This window comes from Alosa alosa, chromosome 7 (assembly GCF_017589495.1).
Source record: "Alosa alosa isolate M-15738 ecotype Scorff River chromosome 7, AALO_Geno_1.1, whole genome shotgun sequence".
NCBI classification, from domain to species: domain Eukaryota; kingdom Metazoa; phylum Chordata; class Actinopteri; order Clupeiformes; family Clupeidae; genus Alosa; species Alosa alosa.
This window is the reverse complement of record NC_063195.1, coordinates 31,864,535-31,882,196: the sequence shown is the minus strand read 5'-3', so window position 1 is coordinate 31,882,196 and position 17,662 is coordinate 31,864,535. Positions and strand designations below refer to the sequence as shown.

The 17,662-nt window shown below is 46.5% G+C and overlaps 1 protein-coding gene across 1 annotated transcript in view; it reads right to left on the bottom strand.

Annotated features, from left to right (window-relative positions):
* Positions 1 to 17,662, bottom strand: part of glis2a (GLIS family zinc finger 2a) — a 31,028-nt gene that overhangs the window by 5,627 nt on the left and 7,739 nt on the right. Inside the window, exons 2-6 of the mRNA XM_048247233.1 lie at positions 8,709 to 8,901; positions 7,429 to 7,568; positions 4,060 to 4,242; positions 2,821 to 2,954; positions 2,325 to 2,443 (exon numbers count right to left, since the gene is read on the bottom strand). Of these exons, the coding sequence (XP_048103190.1) occupies positions 2,325 to 2,443; positions 2,821 to 2,954; positions 4,060 to 4,242; positions 7,429 to 7,568; positions 8,709 to 8,877 (745 nt within the window). The 5' untranslated portion in view covers positions 8,878 to 8,901. The remainder of the gene's footprint in view (positions 1 to 2,324; positions 2,444 to 2,820; positions 2,955 to 4,059; positions 4,243 to 7,428; positions 7,569 to 8,708; positions 8,902 to 17,662) is intronic.

The window sequence follows — 17,662 nt, the reverse complement described above, 5'->3', positions numbered from 1 at the left end:
TTCTGAGCACAAGTGAAACTTTTGAGGCGAGTGTTTTATTTTGAAAGAACTGTCAGACATTCTGTGAATGTAGTTTGAGAATGGAGAAAAGGGTGGAAGGTTTCAAAAATGTGTTTTAACAATTGTGGAAAACTGTAAGTGTTCCCTTATTTTTTTGAGCAGTATACTTAAGACATAGCGTGATGACATCATACATTAAAAGTTAGGACTGTCCAATTTATCAGACCGTATAAAAGAGTCAGTTTTGAATGAAACACAACCTTTTTGTGTTCAAATAGTCTTAACAGTAGTTTTAAAATAGTTTTAATTGAGTAGTCCATTTTTCTAATTGAATCATGTAAGGTACAGTATATGCAGAGGGGAAAAAAAGGAAAAGAGAAATTGTCACGTTTCGAGACCATTTGGAGCTGAGTTGCATCTATGTTATGCTCTGAGATGAACCATTTGGAGCTGAGTTGCATCTATGTTATGCTCTGAGATGAACCATTTGGAGCTGAGTTGCATCTATGTTATGCTCTGAGATGAACCATTTGGAGCTGAGTTGCATCTATGTTATGCTCTGAGATGAACCATGCTTTGTGAATACTGTGGCACAACATTCAGCATGTTTCATTTTAAAACTTCATCTTGAAGTCCTATCAAAGTTATCTTCCTTTAACAAATAATAATAGCTGATCTGCTGACTTCCATCTCTCAAGTCTGTGTCTGTAACCTAGGCAATGAAATTAAGTTAATTCACCATTGGTTTTTAATGACATGAGTAACAGGCTATGCAAATGTTGCCAAACCTTTACATCTGAACATAGCCTAGTTCCTTCTAACTATCCAGTTAGCTCACATAATGTTTTGTTGTAATTTGCAGTGCTCAGCTGAAATGCATTGAACATTGCATGACACTCCTCTGCGATCCAAGACAGGTTCTCCTCGAGTTGTTTGGTCTCTCCTTCTAAAGGGAAAGGCACCTAACATATGATATTATATTATATTATATTATATTATATTATATTATATTATATTATATTATATTATATGGGTCACTCTATAATTCAGGGTACATTTCCCGTCTCCATGATAAAGATTTAGTTTATTATCAAAAAAATAAATCTTTATGGAATCAATTTTGAACAATTATGCTAATAAAACACCCTTTCACCAATAACAATGCTTTATATTTATTTTAGACCCAATTTATCCACAAAATATTAACTAAATTACTTCTACACCCCATATTATGACTGTCTCCGACTACAGAGTCATGCATTTAACTTGACTAAACATGATGTTATCAAGTCTAACAATCTATTTTTTGGAGATTCATTTACTAACTGTTACAACATCAGTTATATACAATGCCCATTTTCTGTCCGTCTCAAAGTTCTTGTCAACTCTGTTAACTGCTTAAAATCTACACAGACTTTGAATATGAAGCATGATGGCTACATAGAGAGATGTTACATTTGCATGTGACAAATTTACTGCCATATACAAATTAATAGACGTTGTGCACATAAAAATGTATGTTTCTTTTTCAGCCGTAAACTAAATTATGTAGCTACAGTGATGAAACACACCAGTGATAGTGCTGAATAACTGAAAACTGTACAAATGCTATGTGGTCTAAATCAGACCTGGCTTCTAATCATTCTTATCATTCATTGAATTAGTCACTGAGTCATTGTTGCTGATGTTGAAGTAGACAATCTACTGTATTACTGAACATCATCATTATGAGTCATCAAGGAAAAGTTCTTTGTACATGAGTTACTTTAAAACTAACCTTTATTTAGGTGACCATAAGATTACATTGGGATGTCAGTAACAGGGGGGTCAGCATATTTGATTATGGAATGCCTTGTCAGGCAGAGAAAGTCTGATGCTGTAGGACATTGTCTACTTCATCAACTCACCAATCAACTGATAGATTTCATACTCCATTGAAAAAAGTCTTTATAGTATTTTCAAAATACAAAAAAACAGTATTTTATTTTGATACATGGCATGGCTACTGTATTTTGAAGTTTCATTTGATACATATATGAGTAAGGTATTTGGTATTTTATTTCCAAATACATTTTATGTATTTTTACCCATCCTGTGTGTGTGTGTGTGTGTGTGTGTGTGTGTGTGTGTGTGTCAAGTGTCAGCATTTGTGTATGTGTTATGTGTATGTTAGGGTTTTCCTACCTGTTTGTGAGCAATTTTGTATGTGACTGTGTAAGGTTTGTGTGTGTGTGTGTGTGTGTCTGGTTTTCATAGCTATCGCTAGTGGTTGTGTATGTGAGTGTGAGTGCATGTGTATGTGTATGTGTGTGTGGTTTTCCTACCTGTGTGTGAGCGGTTGTGTATCTTGAGGTTCTCCAGGCGTGAGAAGCTCTTGTTGCAGGTAGGGCAGTGGTGAGGCTTCTCGTTGGTGTGGGTGCGAACATGGATCAGCATTTTGTACCTGCATGATAATAAAAACAAGACAGGTCAGGTCAAGAACAGATCAGTTTAGACAATGATATTGTCTGACTTTATTAACTATTATTATTATTATTATTATTATTATTATTATTATTATTATTATTATTATTATTATGATGACTTTGTTTCCTTAACACCCCATAGAAACATATTTTTATCTTATAACTTTTTCTATTAAGAGATAAAGTCATAAATTCCACATGTTTAATGAAAATAGTTTATCTTGAAAGGTAGGACTAAGGATACAAACAAAAGTCAAAAGTCAAAAACATATTTTCCATTTCATTAGTTACTTTTCCATACTGACTTTACAATTAACATTACAGATCACCCATAAAGAAGCGGTTAAAGCCTTACCTGGCGTTAAAACCACGCCCTCTGCGTGCGCACCCCTCCCAGTGGCAGCAGTACCCAGAATCCTTTTCAGGCTTCACATGAAAGTCATTAACGTGATCCACCAAGTCCTGCAGCGAGTCGAACAGCAGGCGGCACTAGAGAGCAAGATGTGAGACAGAGAAAACGACAGGAAGAAAAGAAAGAGTTGCAGAAAAGGAGGGGCAAAGAAGGAAACAGTGAACAATTTAGATTCCACATGTCGGTACAGCGGGCACTTGAAAATGTACTTTTTGAAATCAAATTCATAACCTTATTACAGCATGATGACCAAGAACCAAAAAAGAAATAGCAAATGAACGTAATCCCTGATACATATGAGATACACTAACTTCTTTAGGTTATAAGATGGTAATAATCTTCACAAACTCTTACCTAAACTATAGAGCTATTCCCTGTGCTTACCCAGTAATGTGGCAATACACTGTGTTTAATCCACTCAGAAACATTACTGAAACACTGAAGTCCAGTAGTTTTTTTTTGTTATCGTGCATTCAGGCACTCCCAAGTTTAATGCTGTTAACAGTTAGTCCTAAGGGGCGTGCTTTCTACTTTGACCACCAGAGGGTGCATGGTTGCTCCTAACACGGTCTGAGGTCTTCTTCAGGAATTATTGGACTAATGTTTTAAAAAATACGCCCTGTTGTCTATTTAGTACACGCCATATGCTGCTCAGATAGCAGGAAATAAAGCATGAAAGTAAATATGGAGGACATCTTAATTATTTAAAGTTATAACTTGATAAGCTATACGTTTATACCTTTCTTGTTATTTCCTTTGGAACATTGTTTTTAAAAATCTCTACATATCAAATTCTTCTATGCAAACCAGACAGCCCTTCAGATGATGTGATGCATGAGGGTTTCACTTGAGTATTAGAGGCCTTCTTAAGCTACAATGGCAGCAACAGTGTTAACAAGGTGTTAACAAGAGTGTTTTGTTTTTATGTTTTTATACAAGTAGGTGAAAAGTATTTTTCCCAAATAGATATCATAGAGTTACTTATATCAGAGCCAACATGTCATTATCACACAACACATTCTTTAGTGATTTCTGCCCTTGTAGCTAAGCTTGGTGGAGCCATGCACAGATGGCTGAATCTCAATCACCGCAACACTTTCTGAAGGGACTCACTTAAACGACGGCTCCACCACGCCCCCCCCCCAGACACACACACACACACACACACACACACACACACACCTTCTTCCAGCGGCAGGCCAGCTGCTCGTCTGAGGAGGGCTCGGGTGACGTGCGCTTCTCCCCGTTCCGACCAATGAACAGGGAGGAGGGGAGCTGGAAGCCACCCCCTGCACCAATGGGCAGGAAGAACTGGAATCCCTGTGCTGAGGCCCCGCCCTCCAGGTAGTGGGCGTTTGCAGACTCCTGTGAGAAGGTATGGAGAGGTGAGAGATAGAGAGAGAGAGAGAGAGAGAGAGAGAGAGAGAGAGATGATGCGCTATTGGCAAATTAAATCAAAATGCCTTAGCTAACTCTGCAGGGAGAACAAGCCCAGACATATTCCCTTAAGTACATAAACACACACACACACACACACACACACACACACACAGAGAGCGAGTATAGTTTACTTGGGGTATCTCCTCAGCCGTCAGCTAAGGCAGCTGAGAAAGCAGGCAATAAGAGCTGTCTATGTCTGCGCTAATGAGAATGACTCACTCAAGTCAGCAGCAGACGCGACCAAAATGGACACGAGGAGGACGAGCGAGAGAGAGAGAGAGAGAAAGACAGAACAAACAAACGAACGAAAGAAAGAAAGGCAAAAAACAACATCAAGGTCACGACCCCTAGACAGAGAGAGAGAGGGATAGAGGGAGTGAGTGAGGGATGATGAATAGGGAAGGCTTCACCCCTCGGAGGTCGCAGGGAGGGGCCGGCCTGTGCGCAGGCCGACAGCCCTGGCTCGAGCTGGAGCCACGCAGCACTTGTGGCCAGCTCCCCGTCCACTGGGAGGAAAGAGTGGGAGTTCTTGAGGACTGGCCTCATAAATGGAGGGGGGGTTGGGGGAGGAATGAGAGAGGAAAGCTGGATTGTGGGGTTGGTTTTTTTGTGCAGCGTTTTTCGCACATATGGTCAATGTTTAGTGTGCATAGAGGCGGAGAAAAGGGAGAGCACATTTCTAAGCAATGGGAATGGACAGGCCATGGGACACAGGCAGGTCAGCACTTTTGCTCTATGGGAAACTGATTGGGGTCAATATCGGTGTTAGATGGAGATAAACTGTGATTGAAAACTGAAAATGTCATCATGATTTGTTGAATAGATTCCAGGGGTTACAAAGTAATGTAATAAACCATAGGCCTCTCTCTCTCTCTCTCTCTCTCTCTCTCTCTCACTCTCTCTCTCTCTCTTTCTGTTTATCTATATCTCGTTCATGGTGAGGGTTCAGATGGGGGCATCTTTATCAGTGTATAGTCTGTGTGTGGAGATATGGAGGTTGGTGCCGTCACTAAATGAGCCACACACCACAGATTGACGGGGAATTAAATTACATATGAGCTGAATTGAGTTACTGGGCGTGAGGTCTGCACATGCCGGACCTCTGCCACCCCCCTCCAAAGCACAAATACATTCGTGTACACACACACACACTACCACCCCACACAGACACACACACACACACCAGCACAACAGCTCCAGCTGTTCCTGATGCCTCGGCCGGTCCTTAGCTCTTAACTGTATTTTTTTTCTACAAACCCTTAAAGGAACTTTTTGTGCTGAATGCAGAGTTTGCTGGTTTCAGACATATTCTAAACCCACACCCTCTTTCTTGGTATTCCAGTCTATTCTATGCATATCGATTGTTTGTCTGCTTTAAGACAAGACTTTAAGACTTTTTTGTTCTGCTTTAAAGCTGCACCCAGCACTGTTAGCAGTAGTCTTAACTTACACCAGACTTGACCATAGGAACCCATTTCCTGCCTTCCGAGTGCTAAGCTGAGCACTCACAAAATAAGCAACAGGTAAGGACGTGCACCTGTGTGAGCCTCCTGACTGAACGACACTGATAACAGCAGCTGTAGGAGCGTATCTAACATTTCTCTCTCAGAGGATGGAGCTTCTCCATAACTATCTGAAAGTGAAGACAGTGGACAGTGTTCAACAACATGACGCACTACGGCGTTAACGTAGATCAGTGGACAGGGCGCGGCGAGCGGCCTCACACACAGGCCACCAGTGTGCATGCGGCTATGTGTGACCTGTCTGTCGTGTGTTCCAGTTTCCTTGGCTGGACAAAGGTGGCAAACAGCATGTTGGGGAGAATGCGCCGGGCCAAGATTCGATTTGGACGTCTAAATGAGTGGCCAGCAGTCGGTGGGGCTGAATGGGCGTCAGGCACGGCCGGCGCAGGAGGAGCGCATGTGATGGCTAATGAGTTCTTACGGGGACACCATGGCCCCTCCGACAATGATTTGATTTTCAACCCCCCCCCCCCAACCCTTCCAGCCCCCTTCCCATGCTCTGGTCAGGCACAAGACACTGACAGCTAACTTAGAGGACACACACACACACACACACACACACACACACACACACACACACACACACACACACACACACACACACACACACATTTACACAGATATATACACACACACAGCCTCTTTTTCTAACACACTCGGGTCTGGAGCACGGGGAAACTAAGGCGTTAATTCACAGTCTGTCCTGTTCCCTAACGCTCCACACAGTATAAGTACTTAAGCCTGACTGAGTTAGCGCAAATGTAGGTTACAGAGTGGAGTCTAAAACTCCTTAAAAGCACCCTTCAGTGCCACAGTCTCAAAAAAGAGACGTCTGTAAAGGCTCTTTGTAGGAGATTTACATTGAATATACTCTGTATTTGGATAATATATTTCAGTCTGAATACATGTAAACTATTCAAATATAAAATGCCAGAGCCCAATAGTTTCGGGAAGGACTAACAGAGGGGAAACATTTCCGAAAAATATTTTTTGCCAACTCTATTTCAGAGGCCATGTTTAGGTTCACAAGTAGATTTTTCTGACAGACCTTACTTTTTGTGGGTCCAAATAAGGAGAAACTATGTAGATGTACAATGTTTCAAATTCAGGTGATAACATCCCGGCTTTGGCTCACGTCATCCTTTAACGTGGGTCACGACCCCGACACCATCACGGGAGTGTGTGATTATAAAGACACGTGTTCTTGAACATGCATTCCCAAAGCGTGCATTATGGAATTTGATAGTCTCCCTCAGGATTCATTCGTACTATTTTCAGACTGGCTTTTAAACACCTGGGTTTGGGGTGAACAGTTTGAAACACACACCCCATCCATCTACGAGATAGCTCAAACATGCCTTTCGAAGGGCAGGTGAACTGAAATAAATTCTTTGTGGTTATTATTTGTGATGGCTGGAACGGCTCTGGGCTCATAGACATTGATATCTAAGTATCCTTTTATCGTCCGTCAAAGCTAAAAGTTAAAAAGTTAAAACAAACCTTATCAAAATCGCAATCCCAAAAAACCCCCACCTACACACACACCCACACACACATTTCACAGGGTAGCATGCTGGCCTATACGTACCCTGGGGAGGAAGGAGTGTGTGGCGACCCCGTTAGACTGGGTGTCCACAGGGGAGGGAGGTGCTGAGTTGTGTCGAGAGGTCAGGTCCATGGCAGGGGGGGTCTGGGGCTCCTGCTTTGCCTGGGGGGACACCGGCACACCTGCAGTACAGGTATGAGGAGGGGGAGGAGAGAGAGAGAGAGAGAGAGAGAGAGAGAGAGAGAGGATTAAAGGCATTTCAAGGTAAAGAACTCACAGGTGGGAATTCCTATATCCCAGGCACACATATAGACACAACACACACACACATAGAAAACAGAATGTAGTGATTGATGTGGTGATAGATATATAGATATATGTGAAGATCTGACTCCAAGTTACTCCCTTCTTTTCCAGATTAGCTATGTATGTATGTGTGGTAAACGCATTATTTATTTATTCGGCACAGTGATAATAACACACTTCAAACTTTTCCACTCCAAACAGCTGTGAGTCACTCCATTGTTCTCTCTCTCTCTCTCTCTCGCTGTCCACGTTTTGTTTTCTTTTCCAAGATATCTGGGTGAGTGTCCAAGCCACAGTGAGCTCCCCCTGGCCACTCCGCCCTCTCCTCTCCTCTCCAGCAGCACTGGGGCCATCATCTCTGAGGTCACTACGTCTCTATCAGTAACCTCCTGATTGCTCATTAACATTTCATTCTACTTACACAGCGGCTGATTTCAGCCATTATGCATGTCATGTGCACGCATGTCTGTAACTCTCTCTCTCTCTCTCCCTCTCTCTCTCTCTCTCTCTCTCTCTCTCTCTGCTCTGAGAAAAATGAACCAATGTCCTTTTGTGCCGCTAGCATCACGCTAAGCTATAGACATATATAGGTTAGTGACGTCACATCTAAATGATTCCATCACGGGCCCCATCAGACACAGGTCAGTGCTAGGCCACAGAGAGAGAAAGAGAGAGAGAGAGAGAGAGATAGTGAATGAGAGGGGGGTAATTAGATCATATTGGCAGCCATAGTGGTGAGGTGAGCTCACACGGTCACCCAAAACAATAGCCTGCTTCACGCCATGTCTGTTGTTTACAGACACCATGATGAGGGAACCCTGCCATTAAGAATGCCATTGCACTGCGTGAAGTCTGCAGGCATTACCTGGTAAGTCATGTGTGCCACCTTCGTGTGCTCGCTCAGTATAATGCATTACCCGAGGGACACAGGTCCTCGCTGCCATGTACACCTCTGGTCACCTAAAAAAAAAAAATGTCGATTTCTATTCTTTCGATGTTCTTGGCCGCTGACTGACCTGTGGGCGGTGAGGAGGGGGGCACGGGCGTGATGACGCTCTTGTCGTTAGCGGTGCGGGCCTGGCGGGCGCGGGTGGCATGCAGTGGGGCGCAGATGGACATTCTCTGTGGCGCGCGGTCTCTGCCCGACGGCAGCTTCAGGTCCAGCGGTTCGTCCAGTGACAGCATGGCAGTGGCACGTGCTCCGCACACCTGTGGTCAGAGAGCCAATTAGAACGGGTGTTACTGTGAGGTCACTCTCCACTTCAGTCAGCCAGGTTACAGTGCTGCTATCATGTTCCTATCACAATGTAAGCACTTCACATAAATCCCAGATCCAAGCTCACTTGTACTTTGGTAAAACATTTTCTCATCAAAAACATGTCTGGAAAAGTAAATCCACCTCAGAGGGAATAAGAAACCCATGAGACCCTAGCGAGAGAAATATCTTACAGACATATGCGATAGGGCTGCTAAATATACGTGGAGCAACTGTAACTCATTTACATGTCGTTCTGCTAGTCACGCCAGTCAGAGCTCCTCAGAAGTACACACACACACACACACACTCGCACACTTACACACTCTCACGCAAACCTTCTGTGGGATGCTGCTGCTCTGGGTGGTTCTCTCTCTCTCTCTCTCTTCTCTCCCCCTCCTATGACCTTTGTTCTCACACACACACACACACACACACACACAAACACACACACACAGAGGAATGTAAGCCATATCAGACCAGATGGCCTGCTCTCTGTGTGCCCCCCTCAGCCTAAGTAACTTCTCGTCCTAGACATCATGAAATTCACACAATCACACTCTCTCGCTCTCTCTCTCTCTCTCTCTCCCTCTCTCTCTCTCTCTCTCTCTCTCTCACACACACACACACACACACACACTCACTGTCAGATTTCCATTATGTATACCATATACATAATGGAACACTGACATAAAAAAACATACACATGCACAGCATCAGTACCGCCACAACTCATGCCAACATGCCAGATGCCAACCACACCAAACACGCAGCAGAAACACGCCCGCTGCCCTGCTTTGTTCCTCCCTCTCTCCTTCCGTCTCCCTCTCTGTGACACATATACACAAACACATCCAAAAACTCTCCCTCACACACACGCACACACACACCAACTCACTGTCTTGCTAACGCACAAACTCTTTCCCTTTTCTCTCTCTCTCACACACACACACACACACACACACACACACACACACACACACATACGCACACATACGCACACACACACGCAGAGTCCTAATGAAGAGCAGTGGTTAGGGTGTCTGGCCTGTATCTACATGTAGCCCCGGCGTCTGTGTCTGCGAGACATGGGTGGAACCGCAGGTCACCCAGTTTATTAACCCATTACCATAAATGAAGACCTGCACGCCCACGGGAGAAGACAAGAGGAAAGAGGGATAGAGAGAGGAGGAGGAGGAGGAGAAACGAGAAACTAATGTAAACTCACCCCAGGGTTCGCTCCTGAACCCCAGAGTTCTACAGAGTCCAGGCTATAGGGGCCATGCTGAGCGGAGAGGAGATGTTTACGCTCAGGCAGCCATCCTGGCCCGTAAACCACAACTGGCCATGAGTCACGGTGGAGCCGTACAAACAGCCCACCGCAAAAAGCATATTTCTCCCAGCTACACATTCCTCCGCACTGTCAGCTAGGGACCGGAGCGGACACATTCAGGCAGAAACTATACTCTTAGTTTGGACAAAAGTTTAACTTTGTCAAATTTAAGGTCCACTATAAGTTTTTTTTCATGTTAAAACTGCTGTAAACATTATTATATTTCAAGTCTTTTTTTATATGTATATATCTAACAGTGTATATTTATGATATGAACTGTTGTCGTAGTGGAGAGGCTGAAGCTGTTCTGCCCATGGCCGTGGAGGCTGCTGGACTGGACTGGACACAGGCTGCAGAAGCGCTTGACACAAACAGGCTCTGGACACCACTCTTAGCCAAGGTCACACCCTGGCTCCTGAGGAGAGGCTGTCTAGCTAGCCCCATCTACCCTCTCTCGTCCCCCTCTTCCCCTGTCAAACTCTCTGTCTTTCTTTCTCTCCACCCCTTGTTTTCTCTATCCCTCCCTCTTTTTTTTTCTCTCCCTTTCCCTTCTTTTCTCCTGTCTTCCTTTTTCATCTGTTTCTTTCCACTGTTCTTTTTCTTTTCTCTCCTCATCCCCCTGTCTCTCTCTCTCTCTCTCTCCATCCTTTCCCCCTCACTCTTTTTCTCTCATTCCCTCCCTCCCTCCCTCCCCTCCCTCCCTTTCTCTCGCGCTCTTTCCAGCGGAAACTCCCCTCAGTGCAGGAACGCAGACGGCGCCCCCACTCAGCCCTGTGGCCCCCGTCCTGGCAGCCACTCCCTGGCAAGAGCTCCCCCTCCTTCTCTCCCTCTCTCTCTCTCTCATTTTCTTTCTCTCTCTCCACCCTCCTTTTCCCGGCCTCACTCTCTTCTCCTCCCTCTGATGGATTCTCTCCCTCTGCCTCGATTCCCCCTTTAGCTTTTTATATTTTCATTCTCTCTCTCTCTCTCTTTCTCTGTTTCTCTCTCTGTTTCCACATAACCTAGCCTGATTTTGGACTGTTCTTGCACTAGTCTGTTTGTGATTTAGCAAGGCTAGCGGCACTGTTTTCACTGTAGGCCATTACCCACTGATGAACAGCATACAGAGGGCTAACAGCATACATTTGGCCGTGTGTTTGTGTTGTGTTTTTGTCAACGTATTTGTACAAAATATATGTGTACAAAACTTTACACAAATTTACACAACATGTACACATGCATGTGTGTGTGAGTATCAGCACGTAGGTGTTTGTTTGTTCGTTCATCATGTTTGTTTGTTTTGTCGTGTGTGTGTGTGTGTGTGTGTGTGTGTGTGTGTGTGTGTGTGTGTGTGTGTGTGTGTGTGTGTGTGTGTGTTGAGGCGGGGGGGATGGGTGGGCAGGGTCAGGCTGGTGGTGGTGGTTGTGAGATGGAGGGGCTAGAGAGGCAAGCGAGGAGGCTGTGGGGGGGGGGGGTCTGCTGAGTTGACCTCACAGGGACTTCCGCACCCAGGCGTGGGGTCAGGTTGTCTTTGTGCCGACAGCTTGCCGCTTTGAAAGGAATCTTTGTCCCCCCGCGGGGCAAACACAGCCTGGAACAGTTTGGTGTGTGCTTGGAAGTGGAGGGGCAGGAGAGGGCGGATGAGCGGAGGGGGTGGGTGGTGGTCGGGGGGGCGATGCGAAGGGTGCCAGGGGGTCTGAATGAGACGTTTGTATCCCCTACAAACACCCCCCACCACCGACACCACACACACACAGATATATACACATACACACACACACACACACACACACACACACACACACACAGATATACACACACTCACACACACAGGGCAGCCTCCTATGTACTCACACACATTCTCGATTCCAGAGTTCAAAGCACATTGGAGGCTAATGGGGGTGGGAGATAGAGAGACATTGTGGGAGAGAGAGAGATGGAGGGGGAAGAGAGAGAGAGAGAGAGAGAGAGAGAGAGAGAGAGAGAGAGAGGGGTTGAGATGTTTCATTTTTCACGGTGCGCTTGCCCTGGTTCTGCCCAGGGGCCAGGAAGAGGGTGGTAGGGCCTCTGTGGGAGTCCTCTCAAAAGACAATTTAATTTGTTTTTCATCTCTCTCTCTCTCTCATTCCCTTACTCTTTCCCCTATCTGTCTCTTACTAACTCTCCGTTTGTCACACACACACACACGGCGAGCCACATTTCCCCAAGTGGCCTCTTCAGATAATCATTAAGATGAACACAGTCGGCGCAAACCCTGGACCCCCAACAGAGATGTTGAACTAGAGCAGCTATCACGGACTTCAATCAGATCAGATGTCCACAGTGACCCGGCAGAGAGAGAGCTGCTCCGTTTTATCTCTCAAATCCAAAAACAGAACTTCTATCCTTACTGAAATACGGGTTTTTGAAATGCCTGCATGATGTCCAGAATTGCATTAAACTATGCACTAACACTCTACAAGAAGTGGTCTATGCTCTAACACTCTCCAGAAGTGGTCTAGAGCACTTTGGCACGGAACTCTGCATAAAGAACAATCTAGAAAAACACTGGACGTAAGGCTAATCGAATAAAACAAAAACATGAGAGCAATGTTGAGAGCAACCTATACTTTTTTTAAATAAGTTTTACTAAAAGATGAAAATGAAAGAGCTAAAGATTCTGCGTTCAAGACGTTTCTCTGGCCATATTGCTAGTGTGCTGGGGGCCTCTGTGGCCTCTGCTCTGTGCTTGTTGAGGCTGTGAACACATGAAGACAGAAGCAGCTCAGCTCCTGGCCACAATACAGGCTGTGCTGAGAGAGCCACTGCATGCCAGGCCACCAGTGTGGCTTTGCATTCCACTGTGAGCTCACAGCCGCTCACACATGCAGGCCATGCAGAGAGATGGTGCTCACACACACACACACAGGCAAAAACACACAGCACAATGAGCACAATGCACACACACACTTATGCATAAATATATGCTGTGTGATTGTGAGAGCGGACTCACACAATGACACACATATACCCAAACACACTCTTCCGTAAACTCAGCCGTACACACACACATACACACACGTACATTTCTGTATTTAATGTGTGTGTGTGTAAAGGTATGGGCAGAAAGGACACTGGATCATTTTAAAAGCATATGCCCACACACAGACCTGGCCCTGCTCTAAACTGCACATGTGGGGCTGCACACTTAAAGGAAAAGAGTTGGCACACACAATCATGGAAAAACACTATATGCAAAGACACAGATATATGGAGGAATATGCACGCACACTTGCAAAACTCTCTCTCTCTCTCTTTCTCTCTCTCTCTCTCTCTCTCACACACACACAGACGTGGAGAAATGTACACAGACACAAATGCACATACACTCACAAAGACAAACATACTCTCACAGACAGTTGGCCAGAAATATGCATGCACACACACAAGCACACCCATTCGCACCCTCACATATACTCACACAGACACACACACACTCTCACACACACACACACACACACACACACACACACACACACTCACACACACACACACACACACACACACACACACACACACCTCCCCGGGCCTCTTTCTTCCCCTCAGTGACCTCCCATTGGGCAGAGTGCCCAGGCACTGATCCCTACCTCCCTGGCCTCCACACACACACACACTCATACACACACACACACACACAAACCACAGCCTCAGTGGACACCCTGCTGCTCACAGGCAAGCACACCCTCACACACACACACACACATCCAAACCATAGTCTCAATCGACATCCCCCCTCAACACTAACACACAAAAAGTATCATATCTATACACACACGCCATAATACACACACACACAAAGTTAAACCGCACACACACACACAAACACACACACATACTCTGTGGCTCCACTGCCCCTCACCCAAGCTACAATAAATCACACACACCCTTCTCTCTCTCTCTCTCTCCCCCCTCTCTTACACACCCACACACTCATACACCCTACTCACCCTCACTCACCCTTCTCTCTCTTATATACAAACACACACACACACACACACACACACACACACACACACACACACGTACGTACGCTGCGTCTGCGTCACACACCCTCAGATGAGAGACTCTTTCCTGCCTCCCTGCACCCCAGCCAGCTGCCGCCCGCCTTCTCACACAGGAAACCTCCGTTTCCACGACGCCCTGAGCTGGCCTCCCTCTCTCCTCCCCTCCCTCTCTCCTCCACCTCCTCTCCTCCCTCACACTCTTCCCTCTCTCTCTCCTCCTCTCCTGCGTCCCTCCCTCTTTCCCCCTCTCCCCTCTGTTTTTCCAGTCTTTACTTTTACCGACCCACTACTGTCTCCAGCCAGTCCCCGCCACCCCTCTCCCCCATCTCTCCCTCCCTTCCTCCCCTCCCTTCCTCTCTCCTCCACCTCCTCTCCTCCCTCCCTCCCTCCCTTCCTCTCTCTCTCCTTTTTTCTATCCCTCCCTGTGAGTTTTTATCCTCTTTTCTAAGATCCCGTGCTTGAGGGCCCAGGCATCCATACCTCACTCTGCTCCCACTCCTTTAGCTTTTTTTCCTTCTTCTTCTTCTTCTTCTTCTTCTTCTTCTTCTCACCGTTGTTTAACTCCTTCCCTGGCTTTTTACCCTGTCCTTTCTCTTTTTCTCTCTCCTCTCCCTTTTTCTCTCTCTTCCTCTGTTCTTGACTCTCCCTCCATCCCTTTCCAAAACTTTCCTTACTTTCCCAGAGAAGCCACATGCCTCTGGTGGGCCATTATATAACCGTGAAGTGTGTGTGTGTGTGTGTGTGTGTATGTGTGTGTGTGTGTGTGTGTGTGTGTGTGTGTGTGTGTGTATGTGTGTGTGTGTTGGGCAACATGGGGAGGACGGCTGCAGAGTGGCTGGAAAAGAAGCACAGAGAGAACAAGACGGAGGAGTGGGCAGGGAGACTTGTCACAGGAAGGATAGAGAGAGAGAGAGAGAGAGGCAGTCATAAAAAGATCACCTACAGAGAAGAAGACAGAATAGTGAGGGGAATAGAGACAGTCAGAGAGAGAGAGAAACAGATACAGACAGATAGGGAGAGATTTTGCGACTGTGTGACCGTATGTGTGTGTGTGTGTGTGTGTGTGTGTGTGTGTGTGTGTGTGTGAAGGTGAAAAATCAAACGAGTGGACACCTGTCAGCCACCCAGTGTAAAACTCCTTTTTACGGGGCCGCTGAACTCAAGTCCCAGATGCAGTGTTTTACACAGTGAGGGCCTGTGGCCACACAGCTGTAGACATGTCTGACCCTCCCCACCTCCACCTCACACACACACACACACACCACGCACTGAGCCAGGAGACATGCTCTACCCTTATAATAGGATGGTTCCATCCCAAACTCAGCACACACACACACACACACACACACACACACACGTGCGCGCCATGGGAGAGCAGAGGGGAGTGGTGCTGAGAAAACAAGAGCACGAACACCTCCACACCACCCCCAACACCACCCCCAACACCATCAGCACCATCCCCTCACCTCACATGATTTGGCTGTAGCTGTCCACACACGGTGCATTGTCCTCTCTCTCCCTCCCTCCCTCCCCACGCCCACTGCTCCTCGTTCTGGGGGCCCCGTTGGACCGGTGGGCTCCTCACCAACACAAACAGGTAGGATCACGTAGGAGCCCTGTCCACTTGGCCGGTCTCCGCTGCGTCGTCCTGGACCTCGTTTTCAAAGTTTAATTAGGCCAAGTTGCGGCTTGGCCCCCGGGTAGGCTTGCGATATTTTAACCATGTCCACTCCACGCCAAGCGACTCTCCCCGCGGCCTCTTAATAACACTAGACCCCTGATGGACACACCGCAACAGAACAGAGTGTTCCCACCAACAGAGGAGGCGTTCCATGCTGAGGTCCATTTGAGACGGTGCATGTAATGCTTTTAACTTCTTACAAAACGGTTGTGACACTATCATAACTTCCATCGACTCAGTATTCTCGTAAAGTAGTTGCTGTTCTTGTCATCTGGTAACTGAGATTCACACCCCATCACCCAATATGACATAACACCAGGACTGGACTGATTACCGGCACAAGCCACAGGCATGTGATGTATTTCATCAGAAAGACAGAGAAAGAACAAGAGTGAGCAGTGGGACTGTGACTAGTGTGTGTGTGTGTGTGTGTGTGTGTGTGTCTGTGTGAGTAAGTAAGAGAGAGAGAGGGCAGAATGATACGTAGGTATAGCTACGTGTGTAGGAATGTATGTGCTTGCATATATGTCAGTGTGTGTATGTATGTATGTGTGTGTGTGTGTGTGTGTGTGTGTGTGTGTGTGTGTGTGTGTGTGTGTGTGTGCGTGCCCAGCGTGAACAGCTCTGAGCAGCAGCAGTGGGCCAGTGAAGCGGCTGGTGGCTGTAAGCCGTGGCCTTCTGCTGCCAGATTAATGCCCCCGGGGACGCTTAATCTGGCCGCACACGGGCCTCATGTCACCATAGCGACCAAAACTGTACTTTAAGAGGCGCGCGCATGCACACACACACATCATACACACACACACACACACACACACACACTGAAAAAGGCTAAACATGCCAAGTCTAGCCTGTAGCTTTGTTTAGGTGATACTCTGAGGTAGCAACACACACACACTAACTCACCAAATAAAGTTGTCCACCTCCAGTGCCTCTTCCCCCATGAGGTCAACTTAGTGTTGGATGGACAGAATAATGAGGACACATTTGTGAAAGCAAAAAAAGGACAGAGGTTGATACTCGTGACACACAGAGTGAGTCACCTCTCCGAGGAATGACCTGCCGCCACCGCAGCCATAAATGTACCATTATCACCAACAGTGACATCAGTGATCACCTCTCCCTTCACCCTCAACTCCCTCTCCTTCTCTCTCTCTCTCTCTCCCCTTCTCTCTCTCTCTCCTTCTCTCTCTCCCTGTCTCTTTCTCTCTCCCTCCCCCCTGCTGTCTACTTCTATCTCACACACTCCTTCTCTTTCTCACTCTTCCTTCCTCCTTTCCTTTTCCCTCTCTCTGTTTCTATCTTACTCCCACTCTCGCTCTCTCTCCTCATCTCTCTCTTTCCCTCGCTCGCTCTCTCTCTCTCTCTCTCCTCATCTCTCTCTCTCCCTCGCTCTCTCTCTCTCCTTACGATGTCTGGTAGCCGACTCTCGTGGAGGCGTGCATGCGGACGCAGGAGGAAACAGCTGGTGTTTACTGCCATGTCTCCCCAGCGCCAAACTCCCAGAATCCTCAGCTGTCAAGAGTGGCAGTGCATGGGGTTGTCCTGACCCACTCTCCACCGAGATGAGACACGAGACACGAGAGAGAGAGAGAGAGAGAGAGAGAGAGAGAGAGAGAGACAGAGAGAGAGAGAGGGAGGGAAAGTAAGAGAGAAGACAAGACAGAGAGCACCGCTGT